Source organism: Pseudophryne corroboree, chromosome 11 (genome assembly GCF_028390025.1).
Source record: "Pseudophryne corroboree isolate aPseCor3 chromosome 11, aPseCor3.hap2, whole genome shotgun sequence".
NCBI classification, from domain to species: Eukaryota; Metazoa; Chordata; class Amphibia; order Anura; family Myobatrachidae; genus Pseudophryne; species Pseudophryne corroboree.
In genome coordinates, this window is record NC_086454.1 from 326992487 (window position 1) to 327013147 (window position 20661).

Sequence of the window (20661 nt, forward strand, 5' to 3'; positions counted from 1 at the left end):
TACCTGCCGTTTAGGTGTCTTCTGAGACTGGCCCAGCGTTCCAAATCCGGATCTCATCTGTGTCAACACTCTGCACATCCCTCCTGTCATTCTGAGACACTACCACAGCGGCGCCATGTTTGAATCCAACATGGCGTCTCCCGTCCTCCGCGGCCTCCGCCGCCGTTACTGTGTTATTGCTGCAGGTTCTCAGAATCATGTATCATGCCTGCCGCGGCCTCTGCTGCCCTCCAAGTGTCTCAGCATATAATTGTCATCTGGCGTCTCCTGTCCTCCGCGGCCGGCGCCGCCATTATCACTATGTTTGCACATTTCATTCCAAACCAGGTTTTCCCTCCAGGTTCCAGCATGGGCGCAGCCATGTTGGATTTGATCACATGCTCCAATTCCTCCAATCCACCATCTCTGGAATCTGCATAATTGCCCAGCCAATGCCTGCATAGCAGCAGGTATAAGTATCCTGTGTCTGGGCCAGATAGATGTCAGTGCTTTGAATGTCATACCTTGTTCCAGTCTCTCTCTCCTGTGGCTTGTTTCTCCAGGTTCCAGCTCCTGTTTCCAGCATCCACAAAGAGACCCGCACCTGCTTTCCATCTTGCGGTGCAGCCTGACTTTGCAATCCTCTGTGACTGATCCAGCTTTCAGCTATTACTTTGTTTGCTTCCAGCTTCCAAGCTTTCAGCTATTAACCCATCTGTTTCCAGCAACCTGCTTCCAACAGAATTCAGCCTCCTTAAAGAGCCGGTGTTCTCCCAGCGGATTTCTACTTACCAGCAGTATCCACTACCACCGGTAACCACTCTTCATTTCATCTGTTTCCACGCACCCTAGCATCTTTCAGTTTTAACTCCGTTTCTCCACCATCTGGCTGGTTCCGTCCAGTGACTCCTACAGTGCATTCCAGTTACCAGCATCATCTCATACACCTACTGGCGTGTTCCTCGGTTGTCTCCACTACTACAGCCTGGCCTGGTAAGGTTATTCTACCCAAGGACTATAACATCCGTTCTGCAACCTACCAGTGCCCTGTTATACCTTTTATGGTTTAGTGATCCAGGAACTGTATTATCTGCCACTGCTAATACTGACTGTGAATGCTGTTGTGATTATACGGAGTCTGTTTAATAAACTTTCATTTAAGTTTTAACCTGCTTGTCATGGTCACACCTTCGGGTTTCCTTCCACACTTACATGTCCAGGGGTCTGATTAAACCATCTAAGTTTAACTTCATTCCAGCCCCTACAACTGAGGCTTCCTCCCGTCAGCCTAAACCCTCAGTTGTGACACTCAGTCCTTCCAGAAATAACTGTCTGTCTGCGCTTGCATAAAACTCAGTCCTTCAGAACAAATATCTCCCATGGATCTGTGTTAAACTCAGTCTTTTTAGTAGAAATATCTCCCTTGGATCTGCATTAAACGCAGTCTTTTGGCACCCCTTGTGTGGGTGCTGCTGGTTGCGCCCTTTTAAACACTGCTCAGTCTGAGACAAGGGTGGCGGAGGCTGAAGGGTACACTTTGCCTGTGACTGGGCTGTCAATTTCCTACAGTACTCACTCAGATCCAGGGAACGGAGGTATATGCTGGCTGCACCTGCTGCAATGGCTCTTCGCTGTCTCAAGATAGGCACCGTGTCCGCGCCCCTCACCAGGCCTTGCAGTCTCTGGTCTCCGTCTGCAGCATCTCAACACCCGCTCTCCAGCACCTGACTCCCTTCAACACCCTGCTGCTCTCCTTCAGCAACACTGCTCTTACCGCCTAGCGTTCTGTGGCCAACTCCTGAACTCAGCTACCGCTCTGCTCCGTGTTCCCCTGCCTCCACTCTCCACCTTCTTCTTCCCAACATCCCCTGCTCCTCCCAGCTGCCCCTGTCCAGTCAGCTATCCTCCCCGAGACCATGGGCTACACTTAGCTCCTCCTGTGCCAGCACTTCTCCTGCTGCTGCGGAGCTGCAAGCAAGCCTTTCTTAAAGGAGCACACAAGCAATTTTTCCGGGGTGCCACAATTGTGCAGTCTCCAACAAAATGGCTCTTGAAAGGGGAAACTTCATTCCTTATCCAAGATGGCCAACAATAGTGTATAGAACATAAATGTAGGAGCACAGTCTATGATCTTCCACCAAACATACTGGCTGGTGAGCTGCCTATGCCCAGGGACTGGCTGCCAACTTTCAGCCTGGGGGGCAGACTCAAGCAAGCAGGCCCAGCTTTTCACAGGGAATCTGCAGTCAGGTGGCCCTGGAACACTTAAATTGCACTGGCCCGGGGAGGGGGGAGATGGCACCCCCTACCCCCTGCCCAGCCATCCCCTGCCTACGCCCCTGCTCCACTACAGGCTCCACTCCATTTGTCATCCAAGTGGTGTAATAGGCCCTACACACTGGCCGATTTTCTGAAAGATATGAACGATCTCGTTCATAAATGAACGAGAACTCGTTCATATCTTTCAGTGTGGAGACTCCAGCGATGAACGATGCGCGTCCCCGCGCTCGTTCATCGCTGGTCTCCCGTCGGCTGTGCATGCAGGCCAATATGGACGATCTCGTCCATATTTGCCTGCACTTCAATGCAGCCGCGTGACGGGGGGGAGTGAAGAAACTTCACTCCCCCCGTCACTGCCCCCCCCGCCGCCGGGTCGCTCGTCGGCCGTATCGGCCGTCGGGCACCTCGGCGGCGCATCGTGATATGTGTAGGGCCCATAACAGTGAGTACTGCTGTACAATCACTTCAGCCAAAAAACCACAAAGCCTGGTTAAGTCTGTACTGGCAATTTGCCTACATTATAACCGCTGGTGTGTACAGTACTCTCCTTATCTACAATATTAAACACACACTCCCAACAATATCTCCTGGCCTTATCTTCCATGTACACAGCAAGAGAGACTGGAAACTGATTGCAGATCCAGTAGCTACACTTAGCTTGTACTATGCTCTGATACAACATAAGAAAGGTTTTGTAGCTACATGTCCTGATATAGATATGAAACTTGTACAGTTTATCAGCCAGTGACAAGTCTTCAGCAGCCAATCACAAGTCTGCACTGAGGATAAAGTATCATCCCATAACAATTCTCATTTATACTCCGGGAATCTGGCGGAAGCGCTGCACAGTCCTGAGAAATGGGGTCTCTGATGAAAGGAATTATACTGTGCTGCCTCGCACTGGGGTCGCTGGCAGCAGGTGAGAGACATCACACTACTTTCATCATACCTCTTACTGTCTGGGGCTTCTGTCACATTATACTGTGGATGGGGAATGCAGTGTCAGGATCAGGGCTGTTAGTCTGTTATTGTGCAATGTGAGATCAGTGTGAGAATCTCTGGTCTATTAATGTATCAGTGTGAAAGCTGGTCTATTAATGTATCAGTGTGATAGTCTCCAATCTATTAATGTATCAGTGTCTCCGGTCTATTAATGAAGCAGTGTGATAGTCTTTGGTCTGTTAATGTAGCAGTGTGAGAGTCCCCGATCTATTAATGTAGCAGTGTGAGAGTCCCCGATCTATTAATGTAGCAGTGTGAGAGTCTCCGATCTATTAATGTATCAGTGTGAGAATTTCTGTATCAGTGTGATAGTCTTTTGTCTCTTAATGTAGCAGTGTGAGAGTCTCCGATCTTTTAAAGTAGAAGTGTGAGAGTCTCCGGTCTATTAATGTAGCAGTGTGAGAGTCTCTGGTCTATTAATGTATCAGTGTCAGAGTCTCTGTGTCAGTGTGACAGTCTCCGGTCTTTTAATGTAGCAGTGTGAGAGTCTCTGTATCAGTGTGAGAGTCTCTGATCTATTAATGTATCAGTGTGATAGTCTCCGGTCTATTAATGTATCAGTGTGACAGTCTTGAATCTATTAATGTAGCAGTGTGAGAGTCTCCGATCTTTTAATGTATCAGTGTGAGAGTCTCCGATCTTTTAATGTAGCAGTGTGACAGTCTCCCATCTATTAATCTGCAATATGACAGTCTCCGATATATTAATGTATCAATGTGAGAATCTCTGTATCAGTGTGACGGTCTCCGGTCTATTAATGTAGCCGTGTGAGAGTCTCCAATCTTTTAATGTATCAGTGTGAGAGTCTCCGGTCTTTTAATGTATCAGTTTAACAGTTTGCCATCTATTAATGTATCAGTGTGAGAGTCTTCAGTCTTTTAACGTAGCAGTGTGAGAGTCTCCGGTCTATTAATGTAGCAGTGTGAGAGTTTCCGATCTATTAATGTATCAGTGTGACCGTCTCCCATCTATAAATGTATCAATGTGAGAGTCTTCGGTCTTTTAATGTAGCAGTGTGAGAGTCTCCGATCTTTTAATGTAGCAGTGTGAGAGTCTCTGGTCTATTAATGTATCAGTGTGAGAGTCTCCTGTCTATTAATGTATCAGTGTGAGAGTCTCTGATCTTTTAATGTAGCAGTGTGAAAGTCTCTGTAGCAGTGTGAGAGTCTTCGGTCTATTAATGTAGCAGTGTTAGAGTCTCCTGTCTATTAATGTATCAGTGTGAGAGTCCCTGATCTATTAATGTATCAGTGTGAGAATCTCTGTATCAGTGTGATAGTCTCCGGTCTATTAATGTATCAGTGTGAGAGTCTCCGATCTTTTAATGTATCAGTGTGAGAGTCTCTGGTCTTTTAATGTAGCAGTGTGACAGTCTCCCATCTATTAATGTGCAATATGACAGTCTCCGGTCTGTTAATGTATCAGTATGAGAGTCTCTGGTCTATTATTGTATCAATGTGAGAATCTCTGTATCAGTGTTGCAGTCTAATGTATCAGTATGAGAGTCTCTGGTCTATTAATATATCAGCGTGAGAATCTCTGTATCAGTGTGACAGTCTCCAGTCTATTAATATAGTAGTGTGAGAGTCTCTGTATCAGTGTGACAGTCTCTCGTCTATTAATGTATCAGTGCGAGAGTCTGTGTATCAGTGTGACAGTCTCCAGTCTATTAATATCACAGTTTGAGAGTCTTTGTGTCAGTGTGACAGTCTCAGGTCTATTAATGTAGCAGTTTGAGAGTCTCTGTGTAAGTGTGACAGTCTCTGCGAGCCCGCAAGGGGGTTTCTAGCGCTCTTCCCGCTGCCGGCATACTGGTGGGCGGGATCCCACTTCTGGGATTATGACAGCCGGGATCCCGGCCACTGGTATGTAATAGTATGTATTCCTGTGAGTACATACAGAATGTGTGTGTATCTATGTGTGTGAGTACATGCATGTATGTATCTACACAGAGCCGGCCTTAGGCATAGGCAAACTAGGCAAATGCCTAGGGCATTTGGTATACTTAGGGGCACCAGCAGCTTCTGCTGATTAAAATGATATGCGGCATGCCTATATTCTGTGTGTGACTGCGGCTTTATCTGCATATGAAATGCTACGTTGCAGTGTATTCCTGGAAATCACTGTAATGTAGCATTTCGTATGCAGATACAGCCACAGTCGCACACAGAATATAGGCATGCAACATATCATTTTAATCAGCAGAAGCTGCTTGTGCATCCTAGCCACATAGTAGTGCAAATAATATGATGCATTTTCATTAAAAAAAAAAACCGACGTTAGCAGAGCTGCCAGCTGACTCATGCCAGGCATCTCCTGCAGAACTAGTGGCTGTGCTAGGGGGCACAAGCCAAAATCTTGCCTAGGGCAACATATTGGTTAGGGCCGGCTCTGTATCTACAGTATGTTTGTGCATGCATGTGTGTCTATGTATGCAAGTGCATGCATGAATGCATCTATGTGTGTGAGTACAAGTATGTGTGTATCTACATATGTGTCCTCATACATTGTTGCTGTAGTTGCACCAAATAGTCCTCCATGTTGCGCCAGGTCCCGCGCGACTCTGCTCGCGCTGGACATCTTTATCACATCTTTTTCCCCAAAAAATGTGTCTCCATCGCAGTGACTTTGCTTATTACTTTGATATGTGACACTTGTATATCTGTGTGCGCCACTGAGTCTGAATCTGTATGCGAGTGCTAAGACGTATTTGCCGTGGCTATTTTACATTGTGCTACATATACAGACTCAGTCACACACAGATATACAAGTGCTGCATATTGCATTAATCAGCACAGTCTCCTGCTGCATCCTAGCCACATTGCATTGCGTCTAAGACGCCTCTTAGGGTAAACAGATGCTCTGTGCTAGTAAAGTCGTAGAGGACCTGGCGGCTCACTCGCACCAGGCGCCTCTCTCGTCACGTGGCGCATTGAGGCTAGTTGTGGGAGGACACATCTGTAAGTGTCTGAGTATACGCATGTGTGTGTGTTTATGGGAATCTGTTGCAGGCACTGTTACCCATCTTTGTGTTCTGGAAAAGGAGCAGATAAAAAGTTATTATTCCACGAAAAATAAAGTTAAAGTGAGCAGCCCTCCCCGTCCCCGGAGAGTGCCACGGACGGAGCTGTATGCTGCCTACAGGGTAAAGGACAGGAGCAGTCAGCGCTGCCTTGGGTTCCGATGCGGTGCTGTGTGGATTTCAGATGTTTTAGGGTGATTCCTCAGAGGGAAAACGAGGTGCCAGGGCCCCTCATCCCAAACTGCGGGTGTTAACTGATAGTGCAGTTGGGTTTGTCATATACAAAATGCAGGTTGCTGAATCACTTTATTGGCTTCAGGGAGGGGTTCATCTAGACAAGAAAATGCAACTAAACGCCTCCCCCAGCACACTGCAATTCGCCAGCTTCCTATGTGTAAATAATATGCAGACGACTGTAGTCACTCTGTCGACATTCAAAATGTTGACACCACAATGTTGACAGTTATGATATCGAAATTGTTGAAATGTTGACATGTCCAAAATGTTTATATTCTGCATGGACCGGAAAGGTTAGGGTGAGGCTTCGGGAAGGGAGGGTTAGTGTTAGGTGGCTGGAGGGTTAAGGTAAGGTAAGGTGAGGAGAGGGTTAAGGGGTTAGGATTGGGCCATGGGAGGGTTAGGGATAAGAACTATTGGGAGTAGGGATTAAGGTTACTCATTGCTGGAACCGCTCCATGATACTCAGAAGTTATGATTACCAGTGGCGTAACTAGAAATTTTTTCCCCCCCCATCCCCCATAATTGGCACTAATAAAGGGATAAATATGCGTGAACCGCAAAAAGGGGCGTGGCTTCATTGAAATGGGCATGGCTTCGCATAAAGGGGCGTGGCATTGCAGGGAAAGACTACCTCATACCCCAGTTTTGCAACCTGCACGCCCAGACGTTAGCCACCACAGGAAAGAAAAATAATCCTGATTCATGCCCTTTACATTATTTGTCATTTTTCCTCCTTATAGTAATGCCCAGTATACATTATTCCACATACTGCAATGGCCCTTAGACATTATGCCACACACAATAATGCACACACCGTAATGCCTGTGACACATTATGACAGGAATCGCAATGCCCGTTATACATTATGCTACACACTGCAATGCCCCTGATACATTATAGCACATACAATGTCTGTGACACATTATGACACACACCGCAATCACCCTGAGACATTATACCACATATCACAATGCCCGTGATATAGTTTACCATAAACCGTAATGCCCGTTATACCCTATGCCACACACCGCAATGCCCCTGATACATTATAGCACATACAATGTCTGTGACACATTATTATGACACACACCGCAATGACCCTGAGACATTATACCACATACCACAATGCTCGTGATATAGTATACAACACACCGTAATGCCTGACACATTATGACACACACCGCAATGTCCGGGATACATTATGCCACACACTGCAATGACCCTGAGACATTATACCACATATCACAATGCCCGTGATATAGTATACCATACACCGTAATGCCTGTGACACATACTGCAATGCCCATTATACCCTATGCCACACACCGCAATGCCCGTTATACATTATGCCACACTGCAATGCCCCTGAGACATTATACCACAATGCCCGTGATATAGTATGCCACACACCGTAATGCCTGTGACACATTATGACACACACCGCAATGTCCGTGATACATTATGCCACACACCGTAATGCCCATTACACATTAAGTCCTACAGTAAGGCTTCTAATTACTTTTAAATTACCTGTTCGTTGCCAGGGGTTTCATGCTCTTGGTTCCATGCACGGTGCCAGGGGTTTTCATGCTCAGGGTGTCATGCTCGTTGCCAGGGGTTTCATGCACTTGGTGTCATGCTCGTTGCCAGGGGTTTCATGCACTGGGTGTCATGCTCGTTGCCAGGGGGTAGTGATTGTTGCCTGGGCTGTGCTCTCCCAGTGCCACATATGCCCCCAGTGCCAGATATTCCCCCACAGTGCCAGGTACACACATGCCCCCAGTGCCAAATATAGCCCCCCCCATGTGTCAGGTACACATATACCCCCCCAGTGCCACATATACCCCCAGTGCCAGATATTCCCCCACAGTGCCAGGTACTCACATGCCCCCAGTGCCAAATATAGCCCCCCCATGTGTCAGGTACACATATACCCCCCCAGTGCCACATATACCCCCAGTACCAGATATTGCCCCACAGTGCCAGGTACTCACATGCCCCCAGTGCCAAATACAGCCCCCTTCCCCCCCATGTGCCATGTACACATATACCCCCCCCAGTGCCACATATGCCCCCAGTGCCACATAAGCCCCCCTCCCCCTGTGCCACATATGCCCCCAGGCACTGGTTTAGAGAGTCTCCCAAAAGCCGCACTCGTACTGCAGGATACGCAGAGAAACTAGGTCATCTGGACGAGGACATCCCAGTGATATACTGTAGGTCCGACACTCACTCAGTTAATCGAGATAAAGGCCACGCCACATAAATATTAAAAATCATGAACAGTACATTTACATCTACTGCATTAGGGGCTGTGACTGACTGAGCGTCTCACATGATGTCACACACTCACACAGTGCTGCAGTGCACTGTAGCACTGTATGACATCATGTGAGTCTTGTGAGACTTTAAGTCAGTCACTCACAGCCCCTAATACAGTAGATTTAAATGTGTGTATTGTTCATGCTCTTTAATATCTATGTGGCGTGGCCTCTATCTTGATTAAATGAGTGTCAGTTTTAAACAGAACTTCATGAAAAATAAATATTTGGGTAATTAACCCCCCTGCCTCCCCTCCCCAGCTAAGAACTGCTGTAGTTATTGGTAACCATACCAAGACAACTGAGTGGAGAGCGGCAATGGCAATGCCCTGCCCTGATTAACAGCCGCGCGCAGTCGCGCATTAACCAAGAGAGGGCGGCAATGGCAATGGGCAGGCGGCTGGGAGCGGCGGCGATGTCTTCCCAGGTGGCGCGGTGCGGTGGGATGGAGCGGACTAGGCCGCAGTGACAGCCGCACGCAGCCGCGCACTTACCAAGAGAGTGGGAGGCAATGAAAATGGGCAGGCGGCCGGGAGCGTCAGCGATGTCTTCCCAGGCGGGGCGGCGGGACAGACCGAACTAGTCTAGGCCGCAGTGACACAGCTGCATGCAGCCTCGGCCGCGCACTTACCAAGAGAGCGGGCGGGCGGCAATGGGCATGGATGGCGGCAGTCGCGGCAATAAACTCCTGGCTTCCTTCCACTGCTCCGAATCCAGACCCTCCGGCAGCGCAGCAGCAGGACTCGGACGGAGGACCCCGCACAAACTCCCAGCGTCGCCCGCCAGTGCAGTCTCTCCTCCTCACTCGGTCTTCCCACGTGCAGGGGGCGTACACAGCTGACCTGACTGACCCTCCCTCAGTCACAGTGAGATATATATAAAGCCGCCCACCCTACAAACCGCTCATCCCTCACCTCTATGTAATTGGCTGGCCAATCTATCTGTCAGCCTAGCTGACAGCCAAAGCTAGTCACTCAAAGTGGCGTCGCCCCCCCCCCCCCCCCGCCCCCCGCCATGGCGGGGTCTGCGGGGGCAGTAGTTACGCCAGTGAATTGATCACTTGACCGCCGGACCCAGAAGACACCGTCATACATCCGCGCCCAGATAACTGAAGCCGCTACCTCGAGAAACACTAAATTGTTGACAATAAAATATTCCAAACCCCAATCACACTCCCCCAAGATAATGCCTGGGGAGAGATGGGTGAGATGCAGCAGACTGGTGATGGCCAGTATAATGGTGATGGCCAGTATATAGCATAAAGCTACATATTACATGTCTATGAAGGGAGCGGAGTCGATATGACATTCTCATAGTATCACATCATATTACCCTTCCCTCCATCCCGTGGACTCACGCATAATGATCCCCATCCCATCAATTCATTATAAAACAGGTGGGATGTGGGAGGGCCATCTACTCTTCCCAGAGTCTGGAGGACACTTGGAAAATTCTGGAGTTTCCTGGACGTTCCGTGAGACTTGGTAAATATGACTTTACACACCTATAGAATCATAGTCATATCTTTAATGGGTGCAGTGTGTGTGGTGCACATGAGCCCCTGGGTCTAGGGGGCCCACACAGCACACCCTGTACCCAATTACTTACCTTTCCGGAGTCCTGCGTCGGTGCTGCTACTGCAGCAGATATCACTCTGATTCTCCCGGTGATTCAAACATGCGCAGTAGATATTAGTCACTGGGAACATAGTGGGTACCATGGCCCTCATTCCGAGTTGTTCGCTCGGTAAAAATCTTCGCATCGCAGCGATTTTCCGCTTAATGCGCATGCGCAATGTCCGCACTGCGACTGCGCCAAGTAAATTTGCTATGTAGTTTGGAATTTTACTCACGGCTTTTTCATCGTTCTGGCGATCGTAATGTGATTGACAGGAAGTGGGTGTTACTGGGCGGAAACAGGCCGTTTTATGGGCGTGTGGGAAAAAACGCTACCGTTTCCGGAAAAAACGCAGGAGTGGCCGGAGAAACGCAGGAGTGTCTGGGCGAACGCTGGGTGTGTTTGTGACGTCAAACCAGGAACGACAAGCACTGAACTGATCGCAGATGCCGTGTAAGTCTGGAGCTACTCAGAAACTGCTACGAGGTGTGTAATCGCAATATTGCGAATACATCGTTCGCAATTTTAAGATGCTAAGATTCACTCCCAGTAGGCGGCGGCTTAGCATGAGCAAATCTGCTAAAATCCGCTTGCGAGCGAACAACTCGGAATGAGGGCCCATGTTCCTGAACTGGTGCTTGTGCAGAGTCTACAGCACTGCAGAGAGCAGGGGGCCTGCCAGGAGTGTGCACACGGGCCCCCTCCTCGTTTAAACCGTTCCTGTTTACAAATATATGGTTTAAACCATTCATCGTTTCAAGACCCTTCTTCTATGGGGGTGAGGGGTTCTAACTCTAGACAATAAGATCCCCTATATTGGGTCAAATATACATGTGTTTTTTAATCGAGAGCTGTCTTACCAGGAGGTGCCCCAGCAGCCTTTAATATGGCACCACAAGGGCCGACATTCCCTCCAGCAACAAATCCCATATATTCCCCTCATAACAGCGATATATAAAATGAAGATTGCTCAGTATATTGGATAATACTGGTGTTGTCTAGGATTGGGGTTATCTAGGCAGGAGATACAAAACAAGTTTCCCCCAGCAACTGCAATACATCACTGAAATCCTGAATATCTGTGTTAGTACATGTAGCTCTGGGGCAGCCTTTTTCCTGTGCACTAATTGAACTTGGTCGGCTAACAAACTATATGATTGTGTATGTGATTTTAGGGAAGGAAAAGGATAGGCCCATAGTGGACACACAGTACGGGAAACTCAGAGGGAAGACGTTAGCGGTGAAGGAAGCCGACAGAACTGTGGACGCTTTCTATGGGATCCCATTTGCAAAGCCACCAGTTGGCCCATTAAGACTGGCAAGACCAGAACCCCCAGAGCCCTGGGGCTCCATCCGAGAAGCCTCTGAAAATCCTCCCATGTGAGTACAAAGGGTTGTGGGAGGATCAGATGAAGTTCCGCAGATGCTGATCTGCTGAATGTTACTCTAATTGCCCTAAATAACTGCTGATCATGTTCCCAGGTGTCTGCAGAATCTAGAGATCTTGGGTCAACTACTACAGATGATTAAGATGAAAGTTACCTTCCCCCCAGTGTCTGAGGACTGCCTGTACCTGAATATCTTCTCTCCAGCCGACCGAGGGCAGAGTGCGAGATTACCTGTAAGTATGCCACATGTGTGATTAGTGTTCTCTCTAATGCTTTAATGATAAAACAATATCAGGGTCAAGTCAAAGGTGCAGAGAAAGCGGCTGCAATCCACTTGTTCCAATAGCCCTTGTCGTTGTGCGGTGGTTCTCAAACTTGTTGCCGCTGGACACTTGCAGGGGTGCCTCAGGTTGGTGGTCCAGGACCAATTCAAACTATTTACGGTCAATGGAATGGGCAAAACCAGTGCCTTTGGCTGGCAGTCATAAAATGTGTGGATAATCAGAAGCAAATCCTGTCTCTCACCACATAATTGAACCTAAGGATGACATATAAACACAATTTACTTCATTTAATATTTTTTTCTAAATTTCTCAATAAGAAACTTTTGGCCTAGGGGTGCTGGGTTTTTTTTTTGTTTTTTTTTAATACTCTAGGGCACCGTGATTCCAAAAACTTTAGGAACCACTGCGTTAGTGCACTCTTGCATAAGCGGTCACCTGGTCTGTGTGACAGTACTTATATATGTGTATATGTGTGTGACAGTACGTATGTATGTGTATAGGTGTATGACAGTATGTATTATGTGTATAGGTGTGTGACAGTACATATGTACAGTATGTGTCTATGTGTGTGACAGTACGTATGTATGTGTATATATGCATGACAGTATGTATGTATATTGTATATGTGTGTAACCGTACGCCTGTATGTGAATATTTGTGTGAGTGACTATGCATAGGCAAAAGCAGGAGGGGGGTTCCAGTTGCCAGGAAACCCCCCTTTCCTACAGCCTAGCCAGCAGCCACTACATGTAGTATAATGGGTGGAATGGAGCTGCTGCACATGCCCAGTGGCTTATTGGAATCTGGTAAGTGGCTTACTATGATAATTGGGCCTGCAAATGTCTGACGTACAGTAATGTATTACATAAAGAGTACTTTGTTTGGGGCAGACAATAGCTTGCTAATTATGCATCCTGGAAAAAGGGGGGGGGGGGGGACCTGGACTGCACATCCTATTACTAAAGATATCAAGAGGTGCTATCATGCTGAGGCTTCTAATACTGTGCTGGGGGAAGAAAGATGTAGATGCACACTCCTAGCACTAAAGAACACTGATAATAAAAATAATTTAAATAAACCCTCACAATTAACATGGAGTAAATTTGAAGTTCTTAGCACACATTTGCGGGCCCATGTACCGCGGCCAGGTGACTTCATCACATGGGTCCCTAACATATTTGCGCAAATGTGTGCTAAGAACTTCAATTATACTCCATGTTAATTGTGAGGGTCAGGTCTGAATTAGCCCCAAAGAGAGTAGCACAACACATTCCTAGGGCCTGCCAGTGATGTCACTTCCTGGATACTTAGGCTCAGATTTATCAAGCCTTGGAGAGTGATAAATTGCATGGTGACCAACCTATCAGCTCTTAATTGTCATTTTTCAAACACAGCCTGTAACATGGCAGTTAGGAGCTGATTGACTGGTACTTTATCACTGTGCAATTTATCACTCTCCAAGGCTTGATAAATCTGGGCCTTACTATGTGCAAAGGAGCACAAGCATGGACCCAAGTGCACAGTGCTCCCTAGTCCTCCTGTAAGGGGCGGATGGGCAGAGTGTAGAGATAAGATACAGGTAGATCATTGTATGACACCAGTGTAACGGTACCTTTATTGTCTGTGTCCAGGTGATGGTGTTTATACACGGAGGCGGTTTGGTGTTGGGAGGGGCGCTGCTGTATGAGGGCTCAGCAATGAGCGCCTTTGAAAATGTTGTTGTTGTTTCTATCCAGTATCGAGTGGGACTCATGGGTTTCCTCAGGTAAGTCATAGATTGCATGTAACACGCAAATCACATAAATGCTACCTAAGTATTCACTGTTTTTTATAAGATGCCATCAAAAAATCATACGCAATACTAATTGTACATAAAATTGAAGTCCATACAAGGTATGAGGTGTAGACAGGGTCGGACTGGCCCACAGGGGTACCAGGGAAACCACCGGTAGGCCCCACTGCCTGAGGGCCCACTCCTTCCTCTAGGGATCAGGTTCCAGACTATGCACTTGTATTATACATGGTAGATATGTTGCATTGCACTGCACTAAACTATTGTGTATTTCAAGCCTCTGTGGAGGCTGGCCACACCCCCTTTGTAAGCTGGCCACACCCCTAAGTATGGGCCCCTATAACTGCATTCCCCCGGTGGGCCCTTCATGCCCCAGTCCGACACTGGGTGTAGACGTGAGCAGAGAGCCCATAGGGGGCCATAGACTAAAGAAAAGCAGTGGGCCCGGGTCCTCATGCCCCCTCCCCTTCACTATTGTAGACAGCTCGGGCACTTGGAGCGCGGAAAGAGGGGAGTGACTGCTGCAGCAGCTTCTCTCCTCAGCCCACCCACCCGCCGCCGCCCACTGTCCACTGCCCATCAGCCCCCGTACAGCACATGCAACCATACAATAACCATTATTTATTAATATTGCCAAAGGAGGAGGGCTGGCCACACCTACCTGTATTGGCCATGCCCCCTCCCAATACCTGGGCCTGGCACAGCTGTCGGCACACTAATAGTACAGGTTCTAGTGATAGTCATTCATTGAGCACAGATAGTTAAATCAAAATAAGTGAGATTAAGGGGGAGATGTACCAAGCACTGAAAAGAGTGGAGAAGTGAGCCAGTGGAGAAGTTGCCCATAGCAACCAACCAGCTTTGATGTAACATTTATAATTTGCATACTATAAAATTATATAGAGAGGCTGATTGGTTGCCATGGGCAACTACTCCGCTGACTCACTTCTCCACTCTTTTCACTGTTTAGTACATCTCCCCCTTAGTCACCAGTGTACAAGTATGACTATCCTTAAAAACCTGGACTGTCTATTTACCAAAGTGCCGGTTTTTAGAATTGGAGATATTGCCTATAGCAACCAATCAGATTTTAGCAATTATCTTCTACAATGTGCTAGACAAATTATAAGTAGAATCTTATCGGTTGCTATGGGCAACATCTCCACTTCTATAAACCCACACTTTAGTAAATATACCCCTTAGTGTGCCTTGAGGTCCGTGGTTCAGATTAGTACCCTTGGCCTAGAGGGATCCCAGGGTAGGCTGTGGCCGACACTGCAGGACCCTATGTAGAGTCAGGAGAGGGACCAGGGGGTCAATTTTCTGAAGCTACTAAAACAGAGAATTGGTGATGTTGGCCATAGCAACCAATCAGATGCTGTCTATCATTTCTCTATTGCTATGAGCAACATCACCAATTCTCTGTTTTAGAAGCTTTAGTAAATTTACCCTTAGGAAAGGCCCGTGCCATGAATAGTAGGGGAAGGGAGGGTGTTGGCTGGCCTGAAAGTGGCAGAGAGGTCACGGAGGGTGAGTAGGCAGAAGCAATCCTTCATCTTAAAGGCCCCATACACTAGAGCGATAATGCCCGATTTCAGGCGATTTCGGGCGTTCGGCCCGATATATCGGATGAAATTGGGCATTTTTTAGGTGTTTCCGATCCGATGCGCGTTCCCGTGAGCATCGGATCCTCCACATTGAATGTGCTGCACATTCAATCAGGTCTGACCTGGGGGCATGGCTGGGATCGCCCAGGATATATCATATGCAAATGGAAAGCATACGATGTATCTTGGCCGATCCTGTCCCACCCCTGGAGGCTACTGGGTGATCGCCTGCGATCGCCTCCGACATGTGGTCGCTCTAGTGTATAGGGCCCTTTAGCTGTAATTCTTTGGTCACTTTAGCCCAACCAGTGTAAGGACGTAGAGGTAAGAAGCTGGAGGAGAGAGTAAGATGAGAGAACATGGGTCAGGCGGTTGTATACTGCTTAATTAGTCTGGAAGCAAAATGGAGGAGATAAATGGGGTGTATGCTGGAAAAAGAGTCAAGGTCAAGATATGGTTTCTGAGTGATAGGAGAGGTGAGTGCCAGTGTAGAGGAAGAGGAGTGAGATGTGAAAGGGACGGGATAGCTGAAGCTTGGGAACGGGGTAGCTGAGGCTGGGTAGGTGAGTGCAGGAGAATGGGTGGGCTAATATATCTGGTGTAAGAAGACTTCTTAGCTGATGGTATCGATTTTTGCCTGTGCGTTCGCCCTACATTATAAATACCCAGACTAGAAAAATGTAGATAAATACTAACAAGAGTCACTTTTGGTTAATATTTCATGTTTGCATACAGGATTATGCTAAGAGTAAATAACTGGACATTTATATATTTGAATTGTTGCTAAAAATTATAAAAATAAGTGGGTCGCGGCTATTTTCTTTTACAGCGGTTCTCATCTCCAGGCCTCAAGTATCCAAAACAGGTCATGTTTTCTGGATGTCTTTAAACCTGTACAGGTGACTTAATCTACTTTGCTGGGTCAGTAATTATCCCACCTGCTTCCCCATGCAGAAATCCTCAAAACATGACTTGTTGGAAATACTAGAGTCCTGGAGTTGAGAACGACTGCTCTAATAGATAATCAGATCCTGACAGTAAGAATACCAACAGTGGGATCCCAACGGTCAGAATCCTAATGGATCCTGAAGGTAAGTAATGGCCTTGGGGCAGGGCCATCTTAACAGCAGCATAGGCCCCTGGGGTCCCTACCTATCTTTCAGCGGTAGGGGTGCTATCAGCGGCAGCTTTGATGTTCCAAGGGCGGTAGGGGGTGTTCTGTCTTCTGCTCAGCATGTGGAACTTGGAGCAGTAACTTCTGCTAATTGCTCCTTCACAGATGGGGCGGGAGGGAGAACACTGAACTGTAGAAGATGGCATTGGGATGAATGAAGGGGCCCTGATAAATGACTTCCAAGGTGGCAGGGGGGGGGGGTGTTTAATACATAGGGGAGGGGTGGATAGTGGAGTGGGCTTAATATTCATAATTTTCTGGTGGGATGGCAGCTTGCTTGACTGTAGATATCTCAAGTTCCTGAAAATAGATTTCTTAGCTTTGAATTGGATAAAGTAAACCTAGAGAGTCCCACCTTTCAGGAGGTACTGGGGACTTGGGGATCAAAGTTCAGGAGCCAGGGCAATCCACCGATGAAAATATAAATCTGCATACCAGGTGTGTGGAGCTGGAGCAGGGACCAGCTGCTTGACTCTGGTTCTGGGCATAGCAGAGACAAGCTGCAAGTGTCCACCAAAAGGGGAAAGTCTCAGCTTTTGGAATATACCCTCTTGAGAACTCTAAGTAAGACAGAACCTGAGAAATCTGGCTGGGAAGAGCAATTAACAGGCTTGGATGGGGACCACTGCTTTGAAGTCGGATAACTCCGGTTACCTACGGCCGATTTTCAAAAATCTGGTAACCCTGGAAAGAGGGGACCCTCAGCTATTAGTCTAGGGCCCTTATACTTCTGGGACCTTTGGGCAAGAGCCCATTGAGCCCATATAAAAAGACGGCCCTGCCTTGGGGTTAGGATTAGGTACCAGGATGAGGGTTTGAGTTAGGCTGCGAGTGTGGGGGAGGCTAGGGTTAGGTTACAGGGAGGGGTGTTAATGGTTAGGGTTAGAATGCGGGAGGGGGAGGTTACGCCACGGGAGGTGCGGGTTAAGGTTTGGTGTAGGATTAGTGGTAGGGTACAAGTATTTACTGCAACCCTTCAAGAGTCTGACTGTCAGGATCCCACTGCTGGTATTTCATACCCAACCCGATAAATTCTGTAAATTGGTAAAATGTAATGTAAAATAAAGTATTTATCTGTCCCAGTTCTGGTGATAAACAGTTACCGGGAAACTACGGATTCTTCGATCAGGTGGAAGCACTCCGGTGGGTTCAGAGAAATATTGCAGATTTCGGAGGTGACCCCAAGTCCGTCACTATATTTGGAGAGTCTTCTGGAGGAGCTAGTGTCTCTGCCCTGGTATGTTCCATCAATAACATATTTATAGTGTGGACTGTCTATTTAGCACACACAAGACGATTGATAGAAATGGAAGTTATGGATACCCATCTGAGCTATTCAGTTGTTTTGGGTACCCATTACTTATTGCGCTTGTTATGCTGGATTTAGCTGCACAAGTACAGGGAGCGCTGCTAAAAATGCAGTTTGGGTGCCTAAAAGCCCCACTTTTGTGCATTTGAGCTTGCCACATCAGGAGTTGCATGCAGAAATTATGGGCGCCTGTGGCACTCGTGCCCAGTCAGCATAGCAACTGAATAGCTCTGTTATGTGATCAGTGTACAGCACTGAGACACATTTACTGATCTAAGAATATACAGTATTTCCTTCTTCATTCTGGGACAATGATTGTTATTTAAATGTCATGTTTTGTGTTTTACATGTCTAGGTGTTATCTCCCTTAGCCAAAGGCTTGTTCCACAGAGCCATTTCAGAGAGCGGAGCAGCCCTCATGCCAGGATTGATGGCCAAATCAGTCCAGGAAGCTACTTCTATCAGAAACGTAAGTAACTTCTAATGTAAATACGTCCTAGTGTAATCGTGCAAATAACTGCAATCCTACACCAGCACAAACCATCTCTTCACAATGGCCCTCATTCCGAGTTGATTTAAATTTAGCACAGCGACGATCAGGCACTCAGACATGCATGGGGACGCCTGGCACAGGGCTAGTCCGCCCGGCATGTCAGTACCACCCCCCCATACCCCCCCCCCGCAGAAGTGCAAAAGCATCATACAGCGACGTTGCTTTTGCATCTCAGGAGTTACTTCCTGCCAGGGCAGCCCCAGCCAGCGGCCGGGTGAACCTCTTCGCTGCCCCGGGTTGCAGCGGCTGCGTGTGACGTCACGCAGCCACCACGGCCCCCCCCCTCCCCCCAACGGTCCGGCCACGCCTGCGTTGGCCGGACCGTGTCTCCTAAACGGCGGCTTAACGATCGGGTCGGAATGACCCCCTATATGCACAAATATGCGTTTTTTCCTCAGTCTTCGGGCATAAAGATAGCAAGAGCCCGAAACCCGTACTCTGTGCTGCTGAGGTCCCTGCTCCTTCCACTATATAACTCTCAGTCTGTGGCTTCCTGTATCAGTGTGACAGGAGTCTGACATCCCTACTCTGTGCTGCTGGGGACCCTGCTCCTTCCACTATATAACTCTCAGTCTGTGGCTTCCTGTATCAGTGTGACTTGAATCTGACATCCCTACTCTGTGCTGCTGGGGACCCTGCTCCTTCCACTATATAACTCTCAGTCTGTGGCTTCCTGTATCAGTGTGACAGGAGCCTGACATCCCTACTCTGTGCTGCTGGGGACCCTGCACCTTCCACTATATAACTGTCAGTCTGTGTCTTCCTGTATCAGTGTGACAGGAGCCTGACATTCCTACTCTGTGCTGCTGGGGACCCTGATCCTTCCACTATATAACTCTCAGTCTGTGGCTTCCTGTATCAGTGTGACTGGAGTCTGACATCCCTACTCTGTGCTGCTGGAGATCCTACTCCTTCCACTATATAACTCTCAGTCTGTGGCTTCCTGTATCAGTGTGACAGGAGTCTGACATCACTACTCTGTGCTGCTGGGGACCCTGCTCCTTCCACTATATAAGTCTCAGTCTGTGGCTTCCTATATCAGTGTGACAGGAGCCTCACATCCCTACTCTGTGCTGCTGGGGACCCTGCTCTTTTCACTATATAACTCTCAGTCTGTGGCTTCCTGTATCAGTGTGACTGGAGTCTGACATCCCTACTCTGTGCTGCTGGAGATCCTACTCCTTCCACTATATAACCCTCAGTCTGTGGCTTCCTATATCAGTGTGACAGGAGCCTGACCTCCCTACTCTGTGCTGCTGGGGACCCTGCTCCTTCCACTATATAAGTCTCAGTCTGTGGCTTCCTATATCAGTGTGACAGGAGCCTCACATCCCTACTCTGTGCTGCTGGGGACCCTGCTCCTTTCACTATATAACTCTCAGTCTGTGGCTTCCTGTATCAGTGTGACAGAAGCCTAGAAACACCCACTTTGGGTCACAGTTCTCCACCATTTTGCAGCCTGAGAATTAGGGCTAATAATGAGGGGGTATGTTTTTTTCTGCCCATGTTAATCTATGTGGGCCAGACTTGAAAATGTAACTTTTTGGCAGGAAAACAGGCATGGGGCATCACCGACTCTATTGGGTAATACAAACACAAAATGCCTGTCTGTTGGTCTAGGGCAGGGGTGGGGAACCTTTTTTCTACCGAGGGCCATTTGGATATTTATAAAATCCTTCGGGGGCCATACAAAACTTCTCAACTTAAAAAATTACCCTGCCCCCCAGTAGGTCTGCCCCTTAGAGGTACTGTGTGTGCGCGCCAGAGGCGCGCAAAAAATGGGTGTGGCCAGTTAAAATGGGACGTGATACACATATGCCCCCAATAGTGCGGTGCCAGATCCACAATTCCCCCCACAGTGCCAGGTATACAAATGCCCCCACAGTGCCAGGTATACAAATGCCCCCCACAGTGCCAGGTATACAAATGCCCCCCACAGTGCCAGGTATACAAATGCCCCCCACAGTGCCAGGTATACAAATGCCCCCCACAGTGCCAGGTATACAGATGCCCCCACAGTGCCAGGTATACAGATGCCCCCACAGTGCCAGGTATATAAATGCCCCCCACAGTGCCAGGTATACAAATTCCCC

The 20661-nt window shown here is 47.9% G+C and overlaps 1 protein-coding gene across 1 annotated transcript in view; it reads left to right on the top strand.

The window, feature by feature from the left end:
• Positions 1-2863: 2863 nt before the first annotated feature.
• Positions 2864-20661, top strand: part of LOC134969642 (fatty acyl-CoA hydrolase precursor, medium chain-like) — a 42653-nt gene continuing 24855 nt past the window's right edge. The window contains exons 1-6 of the mRNA XM_063945730.1: positions 2864-3178; positions 11637-11841; positions 11944-12082; positions 13765-13898; positions 17790-17943; positions 18371-18484. Of these exons, the coding sequence (XP_063801800.1) occupies positions 3118-3178; positions 11637-11841; positions 11944-12082; positions 13765-13898; positions 17790-17943; positions 18371-18484 (807 nt within the window). The 5' untranslated portion in view covers positions 2864-3117. The remainder of the gene's footprint in view (positions 3179-11636; positions 11842-11943; positions 12083-13764; positions 13899-17789; positions 17944-18370; positions 18485-20661) is intronic.